Here is a 25217-nt window from a genome sequence, read left to right as displayed (position 1 = left end):
ACCAAGCATCCACCACTGCTTCACAGTCTTCTAAAACGCTTGCCTCTGCACTTCCAGCTTTCAGAACTGCGTACAAAGGTCTCTTCTCACGGCTCCCTGCTTTCGTTTCTGCTCTTCTTCTTCTTCTTTTTTTGTACTTTTCTATCTGGATTTCTTCTTATCTCGTCGAGTGTCCACAACTTAGCACTTCTCTTATCGATAATTTCTCCGATATTTATATTTGTGATGAGCTTTGCGAAAAAGGTTTTTGTAATGGGGTCATATGATGTTTTTAATTAGGTTATTGTGATTATTGACAGTATTATGATTATTATTATCGTCATTATCAGCGATACAAATAATATAAGTAGCAGTGGTATCGTCCCCCTCTCCCCCTACCCCCTTCTCTCTCTCTCTCTCTCCCTCGGTCTTCATGTAAATCTCTCTCTCTCTCTCTCATTCTGCCATGTAAATCACCTCCCTATCTCTTTCTCTCTCTCAGTCTGCCATTTAAATCACCCCTCTGTCTGTCTGTCTCTCTGCCATGTAAACCACCTCCCTCTCTCTCTCTCTCTCTCTCTCTCAATCTGCCATGTGAACCGTTCTCTCTCATGTAAATCACTCTCTCTCTCTCTCTCATTCTGCCATGTAAATCATCTCTCTCTCTGTCATTTAAATCACCCCTCTGTCTGTCTCTCTCTCTGCCATGTGAACGGTTCTCCCTCTTTCTCTCATGTAAATCATCCTCTCTCTCTCATGTAAATCATCTCTCTATCTTCCTCTCTCTGTCTGCCATTTAAATCACCCCCCTCTCTCTCTCAATCTCCCATGTGAACCGTTCTCCCTCTTTCGCTCGTGTAAATCACGCTCTCTCTCTCTCTCATGTAAATCATCTCTCTATCTTTCTCTCGCTGTCTGCCATTTAAATCACCCCCCTCTCTCTCTCAATCTCCCATGTGAACCGTTCTCCCTCTTTCTCTCATGTAAATCATCCTTTCTCTCTCATGTAAATCATCTCTCTATCTTTCTCTCGCTGTCTGCCATTTAAATCACCCCTCTGTCTGTCTCTCTATGCCATGTGAAACACCCTCTCTCTCTCTCTCTCTCAATCTCCCATGTGAACCGTTCTCCCTCTTTCTCTCGTGTAAATCACGGTCTTTCTCTCTCTCTCTGGACCTTATCATGCTCTCCGTTTATCTCTCCGTCAGTTTCAATTTTCCATGAGATTACTGGACCTATTTTAATTTCATGCATCCTGTTTACAATTTCTTATCGATTTACAATTCGGGCAGTAGTAGTCGTCGCTTCTTTTTTTTTTTTGTTTTTGTTTCTTGTACTGTCATTTTATGTGTTGATTATATCACTTCCTGCTATCATTTTACTTACATTGTGTTTATTAGGCTATGTACTGTCTTGTAATGTACTGGCCTTTCATCAACTGTTTTTTTTTTACTGTCATTCAGTGTGCTTTCATTTTTCATTTTATGTAGTCTCCTTTCATGCAGTATTACTCTTGTCACCTGTTATGTACTGCCATTTCTTACTTTAGTACATTGCATTTATGTACAGTCATTCGTTTTACAAACCCCATCTTTTCATCTCTGAATATCATTTCATTGTCGTAGGCAGGACCCACTACTGGCTCGTCGATACCACAGAACATTTGATCAACCTTGGTCTTTGCATTATTAGTAACCTAATTATTTATCAGTGTCAGTTATTTTGTTAAAAAATACAATCTATGTCACAAATATAGCGTAAGAACTCTATATTTCTATTGTTTTAAACAATACCTTAACGTAAACTGTAATGAATACCTCGTGTATTCAATAAATGTAAAGAAATTTGTCCTCAAGTAACCTTTATATATTTACAATAGTACTAAACATTTAACTGTCATTGGTTACAACCTGTAAATTGTGGGCCATGGCTCACTTTACGCGGTCGACTCGTGTGATTCATCATTAATCCCTTTTCTGGCCCAAGGTCTAGAGAATATGGCCGACCTGTCTTAGGCTAGGGGTTCCTGAATTTCATGTACTGTCATTTGTCACTGGCCGCTCCGTCGGCATTTCAATGAAAATGAAAAAATTAATTACAAGATCTTGACAGTATTTCGTTTACTATGTTCATATTAGGCTTCCTTTGATTCTCACACACTTTGCTTTAATAAGCAATCAAATATATTGTCTTCGACAGGCAGTTATACACACACACACACACACACACTCGCACACATTCTAAGTAATAGCTCCGCACGGTCTGCACGGAACGGTTCCGGGAATACGAGAGACATTAGGGAGCCAAATGTTCAAGAAGGGATTGGCTAAGGAAATCTATTATAAAAGGAACCATACTAACCTAACGTACCCTAACCTAACCTAACCTAACCTAGTAGGCAGTGTTACTTAGCCGGGGGGCTCCATCCCCCGGTGAAGGAAACTCCACTTTTTACCGAAAGTTCCAATATTACACTACGCATATGCAATAGCAAAAATATAATAAGTTCTGAGGTTAATGACAGTCGATCGTCATAAAATAACGGCAAATTCTTGATAAGCAACCAAAATACTACTGAAATAGTAAATTTCCAAGGTAATAGCCTACCCGACGCGGAGCTAATTCTTAGTTCTTCCATTTTTATATATACATTATTGATCACAACCATGTAAGAGGGTATGAAATATTCAAATTCTGTGCGACACATCTTGAAAATACTATCTTCCAAAGTCTTATGATTACTTCGAAAAATAACCAAAGCAATCCCACCTGTTGTCCCACCGGAGGATATAGATAAAGCAAGCCTACTTTATCTGTATTGTGAATCATCCTCGATATTCCATCTACCACCATTTCTCCTGAATCGACATTTTCACCAAAAGACGTCCAGAGTCCACGAAAATCTGTTTGCAAGATTTTCAAGCGCAAAAGGTGCTTGACCGATGGTGTGATGCACACTACAGATGGCGCCACTGAACAGCAATTTTTCCGGGATAATTTAAGCAGATTTTTGTACGACATGGAATTGTTAGAGGCATCGTTATTATGCCTAAAGAAGTTGGACAGCAACGCAGGTTAAGACCAAACGTTTTGAAAACAGTACAGCTGGGGATTATATATACTGTATATAGTTTGCTGAACAAGTCAGTCAGTAAGTGGTCCTCATATGGAGACCATGCGACGTTACTTGAATCAACATGAACGACACCAGACTCACTTTCTCAACTCATTGTTTTCAGAAGTTTCGTTATATTTCCTCTCTCTCTCTCAAATAAACCTCTTGAATCTGCTTTCAAGATCTTCAAGCGCAAAGATGCTTGACCGATAGCCAGTAGTAACTGATGTGATGTAAAGATGGCGCCACTAAACAGTAATTTTTCTGGGATCTTTCAGCAGATCTTTGTACTACGTGGAAATGTTAGAGGTATCGTTATTATGCCTAAAAAAGTTGAGCTACAACGTGGGTATAGGCCACCGGGAAGGTTTAAGAAGTAAAATGCGGAAAACAGTATAGCTGTGGATTATATACAGCCTGCTGTATAGGGCACAGAGTAAGTAGTGTCCCATACAGATTATGTGACGTCACTTTAATCAACACTCACGACATCAGATTCTCTCCCCTCTCATCCCATACATTTGAGAAGTTTCTTTATATATATCTCTCTCTCTCTCTCTCTCTCTCTCTCTCTCTCTCTCTCTCTCTCTCTAATAAACCTCTTGAATATCTGCTGAGATTATAATTTCAATCGAAAGTCTTGATTGGTTACTGATATTATAATAAGAGATTTTCATTCCCCACACACCGTTTTGAAACCTTGTTCGTGTCATCTTACTCTCCTGCGTAGCTATCTATGTGCATCGCATCGCAAGAGTATAGCAACTGTGTATAGCAGTTCGTGTATACTGTAGCCGCCCACAGTAGTTCGGGCGTACGTGTACAGCACTTCGAGTGTATAGCTACGCCAGTGCATGCAGTTCGAGTGTATAGCAACTTCTGAGCGTACTCGCATGACATTTTATTGCATGTATCAAATCGATATAAAATCAAATCTTGCGCACAGTGGCGAAGGTGCATGGCAAGCCTTTGCGTTGAGAGACCTCATGCGTACAGCAACATCTCAGATGCACAGCGGCAGCATCCTTTTCTCAAGTGCTTAGCACTTCCGTCGCAAAAGTGCCCAGTTTATTTTCCATTCTTAGTGTATGACATTCGCTGAACCGCAAACGAAACAAAGAAAGCCTGTGCTTCCACTAACATCGAATATATTATTCACAACAGCATGCAGGATGTTTCTAAGTCTTGGGACATATTTACTGTTGCTCAGCATCTCGTCTCTCTCTGATGCCACAGGTAAACCTGGCTTCGGTATTAACCCGGTATGTATCCACCTCCGAGGCGCTAGTACTAAACATGGCGGAAGCTCAATGGGACGCTTTGTTTAGTACTAGGCCTCGGTGATCAAAAGTTATCGCTTTATTAATATAATTTGTCGACACAGAAATATAGACATACATATATAATACGCCATATATATATATATATATATATATATATATATATATATATATATATATATATATATAATATATATATGTTATATATATATATATATATATATGGCGACCACTGATCTTCCAAGCCATGTTTAGTACTAGCGCCTCGAGGTGGATACTTACTGGGTTAATACCCCTGACTTCACCTGTTTTTTTTCCGTGTTGGTTTATCTGTCTGTCTGTTCTCCAACTATTGCGTAATCCTCTGGACGGATTTTCATGAGATTTTGTAAAGGAGTTGGCTATATAACAAGAGAGAATTGATTAATCTTTGATTTGAATCCGGATACGGTTTCGATAGATATTTTTCTTTTCAAGTTAAGGAGGTCTGAGCTAGTGAGCTGAGCTCTTTCTATTTGGCTTTTCAATACCTCATCACTTAGTATGAAAAATTGCCCTTAAGCTCTTCCGTACTTATCAAAACATATTTTTACTAATGCTGACTGTGAGAAGTTACTGACGATGTAAATCACAACCTAATTTCCTTCAAGGTGAACCCATAAGAGCGCAGCCATTTTGTTTTATCAGTTTCTTTATCTCGTATCATCACCGTCCAGCACCCTACTTACCTGTATCTAATCATTGCTGCTGACACTAACTTTCTGGAAGGTAGGGTCAAAGTATTTTTTAGATATGCATATACATTTATAATACGCACACAGACACACATTCTATATATATATATATATATATATATATATATATATATATATATATATATATATATATATATATATATATATATATATATACATACAGTATATGGTTAAACACCCCAAATCAATATAAAAATTAATATCGCCCCTCTTTACTTATCTATCTGTTTATTGCCTAATTCATGGGAATGATAATAACAGCAAAATCCCAAACAGTGAACAGAACGAAGCTGAAGCTCTTAATTACGTAAGGATTCATGAAACATAAGATAAGCGATTGCACCCAGTGCCTCAACTTGGAGGTATGATACGTGTTCTTAATATATCCAGTAAAACTGCAGCATCTCAGTTAGCAAAAGATGTTAGCAAATCCCGACTAGTTATGACTGCGGCAGCTGAATTGTCCGCTATTTATTTGCAGCAATTCCCGTGGTCTAAGTTCCATGAAATGTGACTAAATATCTTGGGAATAAATTTTCCATACATCAAAATCCATTCTGACTGTAGCACCCGAATTAATCGCAGACCACTTTGGGTTCCCTGCGTCCTGAAGAATGTGTCATTCCAGCAGTTGGCTGCCGCATGTTCTAGAAAATGCATCACTGATAATGCATAACACATTTGTTTCCCTCAGATTCAGTTTGTTTCAGTTCCTAAACCACATCCAGTTCCTCTGGCACTTTATTCTTATTCCAGGGATTGGATGATTATCTAACCTACTTTATCTTGGGATTCCACTTTCATTCCAGCGCCTGAACCATCCGAATCACCTTATATTGTGGAAAGATTTCTTAAGCATGAGAACTTTGGATGATTATATAGATATATATATATATATATATATATATATATATATATATATTAACTTTATCACCTACACAATTATCTGTGCATTAATACATTTACTAACAGGACCTCATTGAAACTGAATGGTATCTAGCGGAGATATTTATTCAATAAAAGTTAAAAGCTTTCTAGGAATAACAGTCCTCAATGCCAAGTATCCGTCGAATATATATATATATATATATATATATATATATATATATATATATATATATATATATATATATATATATATAAATATATATATATGTCTGTGTGTGTGTGTGTGTAAGTGTGTGTGTGCATATTTTTTTGAAGGCTCTTCTTTCACTCCAGCAGCTGCACCACCTACATTTTCCTTATCTTACAGAGAATGCTTAATTTCAGCAGCTGAATGCCTTTCTGATTTATCTTTCACTTTCTTTCCAGTGTCTGGACCTCTCGAATTTCCCCTGTGCTCTAGAGAATGCCCCATCACTGGTTCTCCAAAGCTCTCTTATAAGACGGGGCAGACCTACTTATATCTCTATACTGGGAAGTCTCAAGTCCACCTGCAGGATGTGAACGGGGCCGTCGTGGAGACTTCCTGGAAAGCCGAGGTCTCCTTATCTTGGCTCAGTCCCTGCGATGTGGCCATCTCTGTCAAAAACCCAGTTATTGACGGCGGTGCAAGTAAGCAATTATTTATTCATCTGTATTAACCTTACTTTTATTTTGTTAAATGGATTAAAAAGATCTAGGTAGTTTTTGTGACTGTATACAGAGAATTCACGTTTTTTGTCGGGAGAACCCCAAGTCCTCTTGTTCAGACCAGTCCTTGCAGTAAGAAACAAGAAAGAATGAGCAGTGATTTATCTCCCAGGAAGTGGAAAGACACTTATAAAGAAGGAAGACCATAAGGAGTCCAGGAAAAAACCATTGAAAGAGTTCCAAAACATTAATAATTCAACAGAGTATTTCACAGGCCATCCATCAGCGTCTTCTATAGAAAGATATGCCCTGGTAGTTGCTATCTATGACGGCCAAGTCCAACACGTCTGCAGCCACACGGACGAAGACACCTGGTCCTTGAATTTCAAGAAGGGCATTGCATCGGTCTTCCAAAACTCACTTCCTACTCTCTCCCCCGTCAACACTGGGCTGCAGTTCACTGAGGTAGTGGCAGATACAACATTGCTGTTCTATATCCAATTAGTTAAGAGTTGCCTGATCACTGCATGCCAGAATAAGACTGATGACAAAAAAATTATTATCCACTGATGCTCATTCCTGTCCCGAGGTCGGCTGTGAGTTTTGCCAATGCTGGTTTTTTGTTTCGAAGGCAGGGGCAACACCTCTACTTTGAACCTCTATCTTTTGTCAGGTCTTGGGTTAGCATGTGGATTAGAAAGACTCCATGAGGTGTTTTACCCTTCAAACCTAAACAGTAGTTTTGAGATGGTGTTTCTTGCCTCAGTTCTCAATATTAAACACAACAAGCCATTTGATTTTTTTCTTCATATCACATAAGATAATGAAATGAGTAACATCACTTGAGTAAATTCAGTCTAAATTAAAATTCCAGCACAATTGGTCAACCACAACAAAAGCCCCAGCCTTCAATTGACCAAGGGATGAATGTCAAGATGATTAAGCTTTCAGTAAATCATCATGCTTACTCTCTTTCTGTGATAAGACAGGCGGAAATAAATTAGTACTCTTGTGGGACATAATAACATAACGGGAAGTACCGTGCATTAGTTATTAATACAAGGTCATATATTTATAAATGTACAGGATTTTCATTTCTTTCCCTTCACGGGAAATGACTGAGAACCTACTGTAGATTCACTGAGACTACAATTTTCATCATCCTCCAGATCGACGTTGTGGGGAACTGCGCAACAGAGTATAGCGTAAGAAATCGACTGCAGAAGACTTTCGTCACCAAAGAAAAAGACCATCGTCGTTGCCGCGATCACTACCTGACACGAGCAGGAAACCCTGTCGCTTGGCTTCAAGGTTCACTCCCGGTAGAAGAATCAAAATCGACATGTGAGCAAGTAATTGTGGGAAACATTTACATTAAAATAACCTGTTCTGATAAGAAAACAATTCGCCCACTTTATGGCTCTTACAAGTACATAGAAGCCCAACTTGGGTCAGACTTCATCCTTCGTTCCACAGATGCTCCAGTGCCTTCTTCTTTGGTTAATCTTAGGGGTAATATTCTGGAGGGGAGCCTCCTGTACGACCACAAGACCCCCAAAAAGGACCCATCACTCATACCCCATTTGGATGACATTTTAAGTCAGATTTGCAGCATATCTGGAAGCTTAGTTCAACATGACACTGCTAGCTTAGTATCTCAGGCCATTTTCTACCTTAAGCAAGTTCCGGATTCAGCAATTCCGGCAGTTCTGAATAAAATTCGCCATGGCGATTACTGTTCTCATTACAAGCATCTTGAGAACATCTTCCTGGATGCTATTGCCTTTGTATTTGAATCAGGAGCTGTAAGAGTCATGGTAGATGAACTGGTTAGCAAAGAAGTGTCAAAAGGAAGACATGCTTTATACATTGCTGCTCTGCACCTGACTCATCGGCCTAACCTGGAAGCTGTTAACGCAGTTATGAGCTTATTCAATGGAACAAAGTCTTTGCCTCAGACTACTCTTGCAGCTGCCTCGCTGGTCAACAATTACTGCCGACTTCATCAAAACTGTGAGAGAGAAGCTCCCATACAAGAAATTCTTGAAATTTTGGGAGACAAGATCGAAAGGGACTGTGAATACACCAGCGACGACGATGCACAAGAGGCTGCGTTAGCTAATCTGAAAGCCCTTGGCAATTTTGGTATTATCGACACTCATTATGCAAGAGTTATAATCAGATGCTTGGAGAGAGTGGAGGCCAACACTGACGTCCGCATAGCCGCAGCCGAGGCCTTTAGAAATGCTAAGTGCCAGAAAGAAGTAGGTATTAGTTTTGAACAACTTTTCATTGATAAATTAAAGAGTGCTGTTATAATCTTTTCAGAAATATTAAGCATCAAAGCATACAATTCACTTTCCTTTTTGTTCCAGGCAACTACACAGCTATCAAGTATTGCTGTCGACAGTGACATAAACACTGAAGTCCGCATTGCGTCCTATTTGCAAGCTGTTAGATGTGCTGATGAAAATGACTTGTTAATGATGATAGAAAAAATGACAAAAGAGACCAGTACACAGGGTAAGTTTTCCCCTCACTTCTTTTTGTAAAGCTTATTGTTTTGATGATAATGTATTGTGCCTGCATGTACTGCTAGCTAATTTGATTATGTATATTTCCTTTCCCTTCAGTTCGCAGTTTTATTATAACTCACCTGCTGAAGATTCAGACATCAAGATCCTCCAGGTACGAAAATCAGTGGAGAATCTTAAGAGATGTTGTGATCCCAACTAATTTTACATCAGACTTTCGGAAATATTCCAGGAATAACGAATTCTCCTATTACTCACCACTTCTTAACGCTGGACTTAACATTGATTCCAATCTCATTTATGACACAGCTTCCTATTTCCCTCGGTCAGTTGGAGTCAATGTGACAGCAGACATTGGGGGAACATCTCTGAATTTGGGGGAGTTCGGAGCACGTATCAAAGGAATTGAACCAACTCTGGAGTCCTGGTTTGGTCCTGACGGGTATTTCCGTAAGACTTCCTCCGGAGGAATGTTACACGACGTCAGTACATTTGCTCGAGATGAAGGCAGGAGAATTATTGAAGAGCTGGAAGATGCCATCAGACGAAGGAGATCAATTGACTATTCAACTATACTCCTTTTTCTTGAGAAACTTTATGGTGGTCCAAAAGCAAAAGTGCCTCAGCTTGATACGTTTGCTCGATTCATGGGCCAAGAAATATGCTATTCATCAGTTAAAGGAAAGGTTTATGATGTGGATACCGACAGAATGATTGAATCTTTACTTGATCTAGCTAGAAAATTGATTGACGAAATAAGGAATATGAACATTGACACGACTCATACTGTTCAAATTCGATTTGACTACTCACTACCCACCATCCATGGAGTGCCTCTCAAACTTGAAATAGAAGGAACTGCAGTTGTGGGATTGAAAATCAGTGGCAAAATAGTTTTACATAACCTGTTATCGTACATGAGGCACAGTAAAGCCACGCTAGCCACTGCTCCTAGCATTTCTGGTACATTAGAGGCTTTCATTGGCTATGATAGTTACTTTGCAAAAGAGGGATTAAAGTTTGCAGCCAGCATGTATAGTAAGGAGGACATTTCCCTGGTTCTTCAGACGACACCTGAAGGAGAACTTGAACTTGGACTGGACTTCCCTGAAAAGACTGAACTGATGAGCTTTGAAAATGAGATTTACTTGATGAAAGCCATAAGAGGAATTCCTGAGGAAAAGGTGATTCCTTCTTCCCTCAGAGATATTCGAACTGAAGTGAACTCATGCAGTCAGTATCTGGAACCAATTTTGGGAATTAAAATTTGCTATGCCATTAATGCCCCAAACATATTATTGGCTGAAGGATTTCCCCTTGGCCAAAAATCTAGTGTGAAGCTGTCAGTTGAGAAAACTGACTCCTCCATGACCGGATACCACATGAAAGCTCACGTGAAAAATACTCATGGTGAAAAGACAGTGCTACTGCTTCTAAGGGTCTGCAACTTCCTTCCAGTGAAGGAGAGCAAAGCCAAGCTTGAGTACTTACTGGCGCATGGTCGCCGCCGGCTATCGGCTGCCATTGAATCCCCGAGGATGGAGAGCAGCTTTTCAGTGCAAGCAGAAAATCAAGAAGATGAAAAAGAGATTGATGTTGTTATCAGATATAAGGTAGATGAAAGTGAAGCTCACCGCAGGGTGAAGATCATTTCCCATACGTCTGGAAATATAGTAGAAAAGAGGATCGATGTTAAAGTCTTCTTCAGTCCTACTCTGAATATGACTTCAGCGTCCCTGGTTGCAGAGACAAGATTCTACTGGAGGTCCAGTGGCCTTACCGAAGCCGTCGAAATTGTGGCCAAGACAAGTAATGTCTTGAAAGAACAAATTATTATTGACTTTGAATGTAAGTAACTCAGTGCCCATTCTTTAATGAAGTTGATACCAGGGGCGTCATTTGGGGGGCGAGGACGGGGGTTGGGGGGGCACTTGCCACCCTCAAGACACTGATGGCCTCCCCCAAGACTTGGTTTGCCCCCTAGCCTTTGAAATAATAATAGTAATAATAATAATATGTGGGTAGGTGTGGCACACCTTTTTGCTGCTTTATGAACTCAATACAGCTCTTATATGACTTCAAAATGCTCCAGAATGCGCACAAATTTCGAAAAATTTCTCGGGGTGACTTACAGCGACCTCCCCTACCCCCACCTGATAGGGTTGGCTTCACTCGCCACCCCACCCATACCATCAGCGACCCCTCCTACCCCCATCTGATAGGGCTTGCTTCACTTGCCACCCAACTCATACCATAAGTTCTAAACCTTTGGCCCCCCCACCCCCCAAAAAAAATCTGAAATGACGCCACTGGACTTGATACTTTGGATACCTGTAGAATATTTACGAAAACATCTACGATAATCATTCATTACGAAGCAAGATAAAGAAGCCTGTCAAATGTCTTTTTCTTCTAGCTTCCAGTGACTGGACCTTCAGACCTCGCAGGGCCATACCCCTGGAAGTAACGCCACATAAATTCGAGCTCCAAGTTGCTCTGAAAGGCTGGAAGTTGGTTTCCTTCATCAGGAAACCCAAAGGATTCACTTATGAGTCCTCATTAAAACTGACGAAACTAAGAGACGAGATTTTACTCTTATCGGGGACACATGAAGTGAAAGGGTCATTAGACAGCCTTTTTACTTTTAAAACAGCCCTAAAAGGTTAGTAATTAAGAAGTTATTTGTCAGTAAACAGATGACTGAAAATAGTTTCCAAATCTAAAATACATTCTGTAAAAAATATGGAAATAATTTACTGCTTTTAAAAATAATTTTCAGAAATTATTTTTTTCCAGCAAAAGTTAGAAGTGAGCTTTACAAAGCATCTATAGACATACTGAATGAGAACATCCAGTCTGGTATTGCCATAGATGTAATGCATCCTACTACCCAAAACAAAATCTGCGTGATAGATCTTATGTCTGGACGGATTGGCGAAACTTCCACCTCAACAATTTTGGTATGAACCCTGTTTTCTTAGCATTTCTGCGAGAAATTGTAATATTCCTGTTCTAAAAAGGCAGCCCTACGTAGAAGACTTGTACATTTCTCTGTCCTTACAAAAATTTTCATCAAGTACATTGCTTTCAAACTCACAGGAGAAACAGTAAAGGAAAAAAGATTTTCTGGTGTGTTTCGGTGAAAGAGCATTTCGTTAATGTACAGTCTTATGAAGTTTCTTTCGTAACTCCTTTAGAAATGTAAATGGTTCATTACAAACATACTCAGATTAAATTAATCATATTTTCTCCTCTTGTGCACAAATGCAATATAAGACCTCTCTGTGCCATGCCACAAGGAATACTGTTGGAATTCTAAGTCAGGAAGATTTCACTAAAACTCTTTTCCTCATTTCCTGGCTAACTAAAAGCTATTTTCTGTACAAAAACATACGCAATGCTTCCGTGGGCCATAACTGTGAGAGGTGTGGAGAATTAAGAAAAAAAGAAGTATGTAAGTAGTTGCTTAAAGCTAAGCCCAACATTATCACCCAGCTTTGTTCACCTGCCTTCTTTTTCCCCAACAGGTGGATATTCCAAGCTACCTAAAGCCTATTCACCTTGAAAATACATTCACAAGCCAAAGAGCCAACGAGTTGGAGATCAAGTCCAGCCTCAGGCATGGAAAACATCTGCTTTTGGAAATTTCAGGACCTTTGTCATTCAGCGCATCCCTGCATGCGCTTTCGTTCGAAGGGAACTTGAATATAACAACTCTGACAGCGGGCCCTTACAACGTTTACGTGGCTGTTACATTTTCCCAGGTCACTCAGCTGATCTCTGTCGACGTAAGGAGCCGCATCACCAAAGTCTTTGCCCTGAACTGGAATACTGATGCTGAGTACCCCAATAATATCGTCTATGGCATTGAACTGTTCGTCCCAACTTTAATTGACAATGAATTCTATCTGATCATTTCTGCGAGTCACGTCACCATCTTGCTGAATAACCAGTGGTTCCCAAATACCCCATACCCACGACGCATGAAAGGGCTTGCTGATCTCAACGTAGCTAACAAGACTCTGAGTGCAGATTTCTCCTGGGATGCTGACCGTTATCCCAACAAAAAATTAAGTCTGGATCTGGCCTTGGTCATCGACCCTTCAGACTCTGAACAAACCACTATCAGGTACAGGCATCTTGTTCAGTTAGAAATAAACCAAATCAAATAAATTTATGATGTCATATATAGTTTTGTAGAATTGTATATATTCTAACTTATTATTAAATTGTTTTACTGTTGTATCCTTCTTCATTCCAGTGGAGACATCAAGTTCTTGGGTAAGAGGTATCAAGTAAAGCTGACTGATTCCGTTGACGGAGATGAAGGTTCTGAATCAACAGAGAGGAGCACTGGCATCTCTTTAACGTTACCAACTCGTAAGACAATCGTCACACGGGTAGATTTCAAAGTGGAGCAATTAGCTTCTTCCATCAAACTGGAGACAGTTATATCGCTTACGACTTTGGCAAAGAAGCACTATAATATGAAAGGGATGTTGCATATTCAGAACCCTCACAGTTCCTCTGCATTCAAGATAGCGACTGAGGTGAAATTCATACCACCTGATAGCCATGAAACTAAATGTTTCATAGAGGCGGTTCACTCTCTCAAGCCTGGAGGAAGGGAGATTTTTTTGAAGGTGAGAGATAAAAATCCAAAGCGCATATTTGTACTTTATTTATATACTTGTGGGATACTTTCTTGTGTCTTTGTTCGAGAGTCAGTGTCAAACAGAATATTAAAGTATCAATATTTCGGTCTTGAACAGAAGTTTCAAAAAAAGATTTTTTCATAAACAAATATTTTTTGTAAGTAAGACATGCAAACATGTGTTAATAAACATGCAGTTCGGCATACAACATGTGCATGTATACGAACATGTTTGAATTTTTATATATGCATTACACTGTATAGCTATGTCACAAAACAGATGTCAATGAATATGGCTTTCTTATCAATTACTGGAAAATCCATGCTTGAATGGACTATTATAAACGTAATATGAGATCTTTATTAATGCTTAACAGGTAAAGGCTTCTAACCATGCCATTCACAATCCTCTGATAATGGAGATGGTGCTACACAATGAAGCCCACTCAAGTAAAATGGACTTCACTGTGGAAACCGACAGGAAAAACTCAGTACTCACTTGGGATCTTCAGTTCTACCCTGGGACTCGCATTCGCAACGTCAACATCGTGATGAGACTGGACTCAGTTGTCGACCTGCTGAGAACCATAAGGGAAATGACTGACACTGGACTGCATATAGGCGGGAGGGACGTGACGAGTCTGCTCAGAATGACTGCTGAACCGCTGGTCTACAGAGTTGGGTACAACAAGTCTGCACCTCATTTCCATGCTGTCTGGTTTCATTCCCCGTTTCAGGCGATGGAAGCGGAGATGAGTTTCTCTCCTGATGAATACAGTTTCAAATTCTATCCAGAAAGGGAAAGACGTGACGTGCGTTATGAGGTTTCATCTCTCCATATGTCCTCTTGGAATGAGACACATTCTCAGTGGCAAGGCTGTTTAAGTCATCCACACCTGAGCAAGGACATAAAGGTTACTGCTAATTACAAAAAAGGAGGGAAAATACGATTAGGAACGTTAGAAGTTGATATATTTCCTGACATAGCGGACAAAATTTCTGGTTCAGTGGAATCTTTGCAGCTCTCTGAAAACAGTCATCAGCACGAGGCAATGATTACAACCAGGGTAAGTCCTCTAGTAATCCAGTTGCTTTGAAACCATTTTTCAGAAAATATATCCCTATATATTTGTTTGAGAGAAAATTACAAATTATGAATAAAGCTGTGCATGGTTAATGTAATATTATTTTGTTTTTCCAGGTACTGACTGAGCACCCAAAAGTCAAGGTTATTACAGCCAATTCACCGCAAATGAAAGGACTTGACGTCAGTTTCAACCTAAGACCAGTGGCACTTACAACAGCTCTTAAATACAGAGCCACTCCCGAAGAAAATGCTGCTTTTTCATTTTACCTAAAGGCTGGAGGACGCGTGAATGCCGATGTAACTGGGTCACTGAAACCTCTGAAGAGCTATAACTGTGAAGGTTTGCTGATAACAGCAGTAGCAGATATTCCGGTTATAGGGAAGCATGACATCCAGACCATTGTCTGCCAAAGAGCTTATGTTGAAATGAGTGTGAAGGTTCATGGGGAGAACGGAAGTGTCTGCAAGGCAACGATGGGTCTCCAAGATCCTAACAACCTTGAGTTTGGCATGTTTGAGAAATCAGTAAATTCTAGTGAGCATCCAGTGGCACTGCTTCAGTCTCGCTTGACAACCCCATCGCTTATAAGTTTTGATTATGTCTTCAAATATCCAGAAGCCTATAGACTGTGGGTAAGTTGCTTCGTACGCCTCTGTTTCATTTTTCAAGAGGAGTCACTGCTGGATTTTGGCATCCTACGCACTTAACTAGATAGCAGAGTTGAAGTTTATGTCAGCCTATTATTGTTCCTAAGTTGTAAGTCTATTTTACCCTGAGGCATCTTTATATTGTTCGTTCTTTCTTGATCACTCACAAAATGATGTTCTTATCATCTTCTTACAGAATTCTGCATGTACAAAACTCAGCAAAGTTCGCCAGGGTGTGAGATGGCACTTCTTAAGGATTTATGCCTACCTGTTCTTGGAGGCTGAGCAGAAGAAAATCAGCTTTCCACCTCCCAAAATGGTTGTCCTTTACAAAGAAGCCGTTCAAGAAATAACAAAGATTTACCAAGACATTGTCAGGGACGGACTCATTCAAAGATACAAGGACTTCCTCCAGTTACTAAAAAGTCCAAGAGAAATATACGTGAAAAATATACTGAAGTGGACCTGGTCTCACATTGAAGGCTTGCGTAGAATCATGGAGAACTACATGCTGACAGAAATACTAGCATGGAAAACGGAATTCAAAGAGGTTGCTGACTTTCTCGCTAAAGGTCAATAATCATGACTTTGTTTTGTTTACCTGTTAATTAGATAATACACATACAGCTGGATTTTTAATTCACTTAAATTTTATTCTCTTATGTTTGCAATCTGAAAGCCTACATTGACATCGGTTGCTGATTTATCTAATTATTACAGAACACTGAGAAAGGCATTTGTTCGTTTGCTGTTGTATCTGCATGTTAGTCTGAAAATATTTTTGTCACACTTCAGGTATACAGGACATGGCTGACTTGGTCGAGAAAGGAGAGGTACCCGAAGATATTAAAAGACTTCTAAAAGGCTTTGAAACAAGATACTTAGTCCAAGCAATCAAGAACGAATTGAGAGCCTTTGCTTCTCTGCATCCAGAGGAATATAGGGGTTTCCAGCAAATCCTTTCGAAGACTGAAGCTGTTCTTTATGCAGACCTTGTAAAATTGCAAAAACACCTTTTGGCGATTCCCTCTACTCAGACACTTCTCAAATGGATTCATGGAAATGATGTACGAGTATTTTTTTTCTATGTTAGAAAGATAATAGTTTAATGATATATATTCCTTTTGGTTGATCTGTTCAGTGCCATTCGGTTATGAAAATGTGTACCATTAGCACACTTAAGGTTTCCCAATTTCTCTATTGTTTTTCTTCCTGCTTTTTTTTTTTATCTTAAATGAGTTTGCATGTGCAATTGCATTTACTGAAAAGATACACAGACCTATGCAGAAACAAAAATGCTTCATTTTATCAATGGAGTAATAATTGCTTCTATTGCTGCAATAGTGTGAATTCTAACATATTCTCGTCTTTTTAGGGCCACTGGACAGAACGGGCAGCAAAGACGTTTGTGGCAAGACTTATACAGCAGCTAACTTTCTTTTCACTTGACGTCAGAAATAACGAAGCCAGACTCCAGCTACCTTTAAGCAAACCCGTGTATTCTCTCTCCCAGCTGGCTCAAAGAGCCTCCCTTAGTGAGCTGCTTCAGAGCATAGTGTTTTCCTACTACGTTGCAATCCCACCGACTCTCAGTGAGCTGATATGGGCCTATTACAACTTCCTACCACATCAAGTTTCTGATCTGCTGCCACCTTTCAATCGAACGGCCATGATTGTCGGCGATACAGAGTTGCTGACATTCGACGGCGCTGTTTTGCATCTGCCCCGTTCTGAGTGTGAGGTCCTGCTGGTGTCATATCCCTTAAATGAGCTCACCATGGAGTTTCCAGAGGAGGATAAGCCACCCCAGTTCACCATGACGGTGTCAGGGACAAAAGTTGTCGTCAAGCCTGACCAAGAAGTCTTCATCAATGGGCGACTCGTGACACACAACCATTACACTGAAGGTCCTATCAGCGTCTCGAGAACACACCTGGAAGTTGCGATAAGTTCCCAGTCCTTGAGCCTGCACGTGTTCCGCACTTCGAGAATGGCCTCCCTGGAGATCTCCGGCTGGGCCTTCGGTCGCGTCGGAGGTCTCTTTGGCACCTACGACGGTGAAGTCGGCAACGACTGGATGATGCCGAGCGGAGCCATGGCGACCAGCATGCAGCAGCTGGTGTCCTCCTGGCAGGAGAACCAGGCCTGCGAGACGCCCAACATTGCCGCGGTCAACCCGTCGTTTTCCAGGATGGTGCGCTGCAACGCCATGCTGAACATCCGATCAAGATGCAGCTCAGTGGTGAAACCGGACCTGTTCGTCAAGATGTGCTACGCTGGATACGATGCTTGTGACGCTGCAAGGGCCTACAGAACGCTCTGCGCCGAAAGGGGCGTTCTGGCCCTAGTTCCCATGGGGTGTTGATGTTTAGGGCCTGGTGAATATATTGAGAAATTGAAGTTAGATAGTAATAAGAAGTGGAAAATGAAGATGCTTTTAATATCCTTGGTGTTTTGGTCTTCTTCAGTGATCCAAATATAAGTTAACAAGTTAAGTATACCTTGGTTTGACCAGACCACTGAACTGATTAACAGCTCTCCTAGGGCTGGCCCGAAGGATTAGACTTATTTTATGTGGCTAAGAACCAATTGGTTACCTAGCAACGGAACCTACAGCTTAATGTGGAATCTGAACCACATTTTACCGAGAAATTAATTTCTATCACCAGAAATGAATTCCTCTAATTCTTCATTGGCCGGCCGGAGATTCGAACTCGGGCCCTGCAGAGTGCTAGCCTAGAACGGTACCGACCAACTTAACGAGGAACTGATCCAAATATAACAGTGAATACTTTACCATTATATTGTAACTACGGTTGCAATAATTACTTAACTGCATGTATTAGTATTCAAGTTATTAATATACAGCTTTTCAAAGCACACTAAACAAATAGAAAAAGACAAAAATTTCATGTTTCTGATTTACTCACTTTCTGTTCTGAGAGAGAGAGAGAGAGAGAGAGAGAGAGAGAGAGAGAGAGAGAGAGAGAGAGAGAGAGAGAGAGCTCTCGGTATAAATCTTATTGCATTTCTAATGACTTCCACTCGAAATCAGGCCTTTTGAGAAACCGTAAAAATCTAGTAAGCGGTTAATGGAAGCAAATTTTCACGATCTTCATTTGTTTTAGAGAATAACAAAATAATGAAAAAAATATGAAAATAAAAGTGATAACTGATAACACTTTACTAATGATGACTTTTTGTGTCGTATAACGCAGCTCGTTGTGTCATACGACACAGCTAGCATGGCACAGTAACAAAGCGTTTCGAAATATCCCCGTTAAATCCTATCAGTGTCATAAGGAGAGCGCATGTTTGGCCAGTCATACGTCAGCATGTTTTCTACAAACTAAAATGCACCGTCAGACACAGTCAGAGTGCATGACTGTGTCTTGAAGATAAAGAACTGTTGATGAGATTCTGTGCTTTAGGATAAGTTCTTTTCAGGAGACCATTACGTCAAGGGCAAAAAAAAAAAAATGGGATGAAAAGGGATTTCTCCAAGAGATTTCTCTATTATTCTAAAGTCAAATGATAGGTGTCTGAATGACTGAATCAGTTTCATCATTACAGGTGAACGAACGATTAATTCCGTTAGCGGAGAAATTTTTGAAAACCTCAAATTATTTTCCCTTCTTTTATCCGATGGAAAGGGATGTTCATCTTCACTTCACACAGAGTTAATTATATCATATATATATATATATATATATATATATATATATATATATATATATATATATATATATATATATATATATATGATATAATTAACTCTGTGTGAAGTGAAGATGAATTTATCTTCACTTCACACAGAGTTAATTATATCATATATATATATATATATATATATATATATATATATATATATATATATATATATATATATATATATATATATATATATATATATATATATATATATATATATATACTGTATATATTATATAACTATATATATAAATGTATATATCTATAAATATATATAAATATAGATATATATATATTATATAACTATATATATATATATATATATATATATATATATATATATGTATATATCTATAAATATATACATATATATTAACTTCATCACATACACAATTGTTCTGTGCATTAGTAGAATTACTAAAAGGACTTCATTCAATCTGGATGGTATCTAATGGTATCTGAATAAAAAACTCCATTAGATACCATCCAGTTTGAATGAGGTCCTTTTAGTAAATATATATATATATATATATATATATATATATATATATATATATATATATATATATATATATATACTGTATATATATACGAGCGAATCCCACAGGAAAATGACAGGCAGAAGTTCAGTACCAAGAGCTTTCACGTTTATACAGTATGAATGTACGTATATAATGAGGTTACCAGAATGCCCTTCCTCTTTCTGGTCGAGAACTCAGTAATTCAATATCAATGGGTATATGTAGCTTAGAGTTAGAAAAACGTAAATAAGATTACATTGGAATTATTGACAAAACTAATTCACATGCATACACGCACTCAGACACACACACACACACATATATATATACACACTATATATATATGTATTTCAATATATATAGAGCCATTATCATAAATTTCTTTTAATGGTTAGAAATAATGCGTAGCCTGAACTCTCTCTCTCCCTCAACCTTTGACAGTGCATAGTATCACGACACGATAAGCCGCAGGAAATCTCATGACTTCAGCAGCACTCGAATTCCGTTCAGCTGGACTGAATTTTAATGTATTTCAATGAATTCAAGTTCATCTTCACTTCACACAGAGTTAATTATATCATATATATATATATATATATATATATATATATATATATATATATATGATATAATTAACTCTGTGTGAAGTGAAATGAACATCTTCACTTCACACAGAGTTAATTATATCATATATATATATATATATATATATATATATATATATATATATATACATATACTGTATATATTATATAACTATATATATAAATGTATATATCTATAAATATATATATAAATAGAGATATATATATATATATATTATATAACTATATATATATATATATATATATATATATATATCTATAAATATATACATATATATTAACTTCATCACATACACAATTGTTCTGTGCATTAGTAGAATTACTAAAGGACTTCATTCAATCTGGATGGTATCTAATGGTATCTGAATAAAAACTCCATTAGATACCATCCAGTTTGAATGAGGTCCTTTAGTAAATATATATATATATATATATATATATATATATATATATATATATATATATATATACTGTATATATATACGAGCGAATCCCACAGGAAAATGACAGGCAGAAGTTCAGTACCAAGAGCTTTCACGTTTATACAGTATGAATGTAAGTATATAATGAGGTTACCAGAATGCCCTTCCTCTTTCTGGTCGAGAACTCAATAATTCAATATCAATGGGTATATGTAGCTTAAAGTTAGAAAAACGTAAATAAGATTACATTGGAATTTTTGACAAAACTAATTCACATGCATACACGCACTCAGACACACACACACACACACACACACACACACACACACACACACACACACATATATATATATATATATATATATATATATATGTATATATATACACACTATATATATATATATATGTATTTCAATATATATAGAGCCATTATCATAAATTTCTTTTAATGGTTAGAAATAATGCGTAGCCTGAACTCTCTCTCTCCCTCAACCTTTGACAGTGCATAGTATCACGACACGATAAGCCGCGGGAAATCTCATGACTTCAGCAGCACTCGAATTCCGTTCAGCTGGACTGAATTTTAATGTATTTCAATGAATTCAAGTTCATCTCATTGCTATGAGCTTTAGAGAAAGGAAAAGTTTTATTGTAACTGACACCTAAATAGTAACAGGATTCGAGCTACTTAAAAAGAAGGCTTATCTTTCCCGATGACTCTCTTTTTCTGCCTTTTTTTTCCTTTTTGACGGGGTTGGCGGTAGAAAGGTAAAGCATTATTGACGATTTTAGTCTTTACTGGTCCCAGTAGCTTGATGGCAGAGTAGCCTGTAGTCCCGGGGTAAATCACGGTCTAAGCAAACTTGAGCCTTGTGTATGTGTGTGTGTGTGTGTTTTATAGGATCAACGAATTCAGGAATGATTACGGAGGATCATAATGCGTTACGATAAGTTTCTAGATTCTTATTAACTTGGAATACAAAAACAACGACAGGATACTGTTCTCCTTGCACTTTAGTGCATTTTTATCTATTCATTAATGATTTTTTTGCTTTTTTAATAAGTGAGGTCTCATCTTTCTGTATTTCCCTTTACCTCCTCCTACTTCTTCCAAATGAGCACCATAGGCTATTCTTTGGAGGCTTGAATTTCAAGTCGATGGCCTCTTTGTGGACGTGTTCCATATGAATAAAGTTCATCTTCTGAATAATAATAATAATAATAATAATAATAATAATAATAATAATAATAATAATAATAATGGATATTACGTAACGTGACACGTAAGGGAACAATAAATGCCTATTACCGGCCTCCTCGGGAGAAGCGTTTCACTGAGATGATACTGGAAGTTTCCTCTTAAATGAATCTCGTTGGAATGGCAACACAGAAATCCAATGGAATAGTCCAAGTCACATTTGCCATTGTAAGAAAAGAAGCACCAGAAGAAAGTTCTAGAAGAACAAAATTCACAGAAGAAAAAGCTTTCCAAAAAAAAGTACGAGAAACAATTAGCTCTCAGGGAAAAAAAAACAAGAAAATAATTCTAGAAGAAAAAGCATTTATCTGAATAGTTAATGAAGATCTCCAAATTTAATCAAGAATAATTGACCAGTAACATCAGTGGCAAGAATTAAAGGAACATGATCAATGTCCATTTGATACTCTAAAAGAATATGTGAATAAGACGTTAGTTGCTGATACCCTACAAATCGCAACTGAATAGGACACGTTTGTCTTTATTTCGAATTTCTGATACCCCACAGTTATAAATCCAAAAGACCCCGTACGGGGTTAGTGCCGTCATTGCACTTTACTCATACGGTGCACCGCAGGCATTACTTAAGGTTCTTTGCAGCGTCCCATCGGCAACTAGTTGCAACCCCTTTCATTCCTTTTATTGTACTTCCGAGTTCCGTTCATAATCTCCTTTGTTTAACTTTCCCCTAGTGCAGCTGCAAGGTTTTCCTCCCGTTACGCATTTCAAACCTTCTTAAACCCTTAATTTCCCTTTCAGTTCTGAATGATATCATAGGTTCAGGGCTTGGCCTAAATCCTATATTCTGTTCTAAATGCAAAAGAATCCTTTTCAAACTCACCCAACGGACATTCCCAATTGTCCTGAGTACTGATACGTATCAGCCGCTTTATCAACTCCAGTAACCCGCGACATTCAGGGGTGACCTTGGAAACCCCACCGAAGTCAGAAGCCGACCGTTTCAGATCCTTATCAGAGAATGCAAGTTGGCTGAAACAAACACTTCACTTCGGGTTGACTCTGCACTAGACGAGACATCTTCGATAACGTCCAAGAAGCTCCTCGTTTGGGTGTTATTGAGAGGACGAAAACCCCAAGGGGCTAAGTCTGGTATATATAAACCGGGCAGGGACCCATATCTCATACGGTGTGGTGTTGTGCTTCCACTTCGCCATGCCTTCTTCGTCTACGGCCGTTCTCCTGCTGGGGACACTCCTAGCCGCTGGAAGTGCAGGTGATTATATTATTCAGTATGCTGCGGTTCTTTACAAACCCTTTTCTGTCTGACCTGATGTCATGTACTGTAAGCCAAGAAAGCACAATAATATAATTCTGTACATAGACTTTCGTCTGCGTGTATGCCAGTATGTGTAATACAGGAAAACACATGTAGGTTAGGCTATAATGTAGTTTTGTACATTGAATGCCTTGTTATAATGTGAGTCTGTGTTTTGAATGTTTTGTCGGCATTTGTGTCAAAATGTGCATTGAAGGTGCAAACATCAGTATGATGTAAATGTCTCTACGGAATCCTTTGTCTGCTATGTAAGCTAAACTTAGATTTGTATCCGTTTGCATATTTATGGAAGATAATTAAAATAAGTGTAATTACATTTACAAATAGTCTTCATCTTTCATGTATGAGAGCATATATATATATATATTATATATATATATATATATATATATATATATATATATATATATATATATATATATATATATATATATAAATATATATATATATATATAAATATATATATATAAATATATATATATAATATATATATATATATATATATATATATATATATATATATATATATATATATATATATATATATATATATATATATATTTCCCCATTTATGATGGGATTAGGTTACAAAATCCCATCGTTTCTTGAAAAAGTGTAACTTGAAATTAGCCTATCCTACAATAGGGTATGCAGTACAATCTATTCATATACGGTAACCTAGCCGAAACTATCCCCACAGCCTACCATGGTTTTGTCACCATTAGTCACTTATAAGTTGCTACCATATTGTATTGACATGCATGAGATAAAAATGTGTAGGCTATGTGTGAACTATAGACGTAGGCTAGCCCAGGTGTTACTCTCATCCATTTGCAAAAGTCAAATGGACTTTTACAGCTGTATTTTAGATAAACATAATACTATTGAAATTTATTTTACTTACAGTATCCATTTATACTGTGTTATAATATTGATATATTATCATCGTAATGTGTATAAAGAAAAAAAAACAATCGCACCCTCGGTGGCGAAAAGGTGATTCTCAGAGTAAGCGTTTTCAGCCTACTACAGAAAGAATTAGGAAAATAGTTTTTTTCAGTTTTTAAAACAAATTAATGCATTAGTGGAATTATTATTATTATTATTACTGAACATAAATGTAAAACGGGTATACAAAGGTAAACTAACATACTTTATGTTAAAAGTAAAATCAGGAAAATCCCTCACAATCACAAAGCAGCTGTTTCCCGCCAATTCGTTAATTTACCAATCTATACTCTCTCTCTCTCTCTCTCTCTCTCTCTCTCTCTCTCTCTCTCTCTCTCTCTCTCTCTCTATTAAATATGAATTACTGTATCACAAACATAAAATTGCGAAACAAACGCCAAGAAGTTCACGACGCCTTCGAATGAGTGCGTGCATAAGTGTTGCATTTTTCCCCTTTGCTTGATTTACTGTACCGCTTTATGACATGTTTAGTTTATTCTAAGTATTAATAGCACACATAACAGTAAACAAGAGAATATTTCATCTCTAATCACCATAGAAATATTTAAAATGCTTTTTACATATGTAGTCAAGACAAAACGCAACAAGCTGTACCAAGTTCACCGACGGCATGGAATTGAGTGTGTGCTTATGTATGTATACCCTGCAGACTTGTTTGCATTTACAATTTGGTTTACGAAACAAAAAAAACAAAAAAAAAAACAAAAAAAAGAGAGAAAATGCGGTTAAAATATAAACGAGAATGCTAAAGCGTAAAATATAAACAGATAGTGCAAGAGTGTGTGTGTTTTACTGTATTAGGATCTA

The 25217-nt window shown here is 38.0% G+C and overlaps 2 protein-coding genes across 2 annotated transcripts in view; both read left to right on the top strand.

Moving 5' to 3' along the window:
• Positions 1-4198: 4198 nt before the first annotated feature.
• LOC136841544 (vitellogenin-like) lies at positions 4199-18027 on the top strand. The gene is made up of 15 exons (XM_067108516.1): positions 4199-4330; positions 6444-6686; positions 6979-7169; positions 7874-8968; positions 9080-9227; positions 9338-11086; positions 11655-11900; positions 12035-12198; positions 12766-13367; positions 13500-13881; positions 14270-14959; positions 15094-15612; positions 15824-16199; positions 16423-16694; positions 17003-18027. The coding sequence occupies exons 1-15, from the start codon at positions 4267-4269 to the stop codon at positions 17990-17992; spliced, it is 7731 nt and encodes a 2576-aa protein (XP_066964617.1). The 5' UTR covers positions 4199-4266; the 3' UTR covers positions 17993-18027.
• Positions 18028-23186: 5159 nt separating this feature from the next.
• LOC136841543 (vitellogenin-like) overlaps positions 23187-25217 on the top strand; it is a 14138-nt gene continuing 12107 nt past the window's right edge. The window contains exon 1 of the mRNA XM_067108515.1: positions 23187-23378. Within this exon, the coding sequence (XP_066964616.1) occupies positions 23318-23378 (61 nt within the window). The 5' untranslated portion in view covers positions 23187-23317. The remainder of the gene's footprint in view (positions 23379-25217) is intronic.

Source organism: Macrobrachium rosenbergii, chromosome 9 (genome assembly GCF_040412425.1).
Source record: "Macrobrachium rosenbergii isolate ZJJX-2024 chromosome 9, ASM4041242v1, whole genome shotgun sequence".
In the NCBI taxonomy this organism is placed as follows: Eukaryota; Metazoa; Arthropoda; class Malacostraca; order Decapoda; family Palaemonidae; genus Macrobrachium; species Macrobrachium rosenbergii.
Note: the sequence above shows the minus strand (reverse complement) of the source record. Positions and strands in the feature narration are given on the sequence as shown.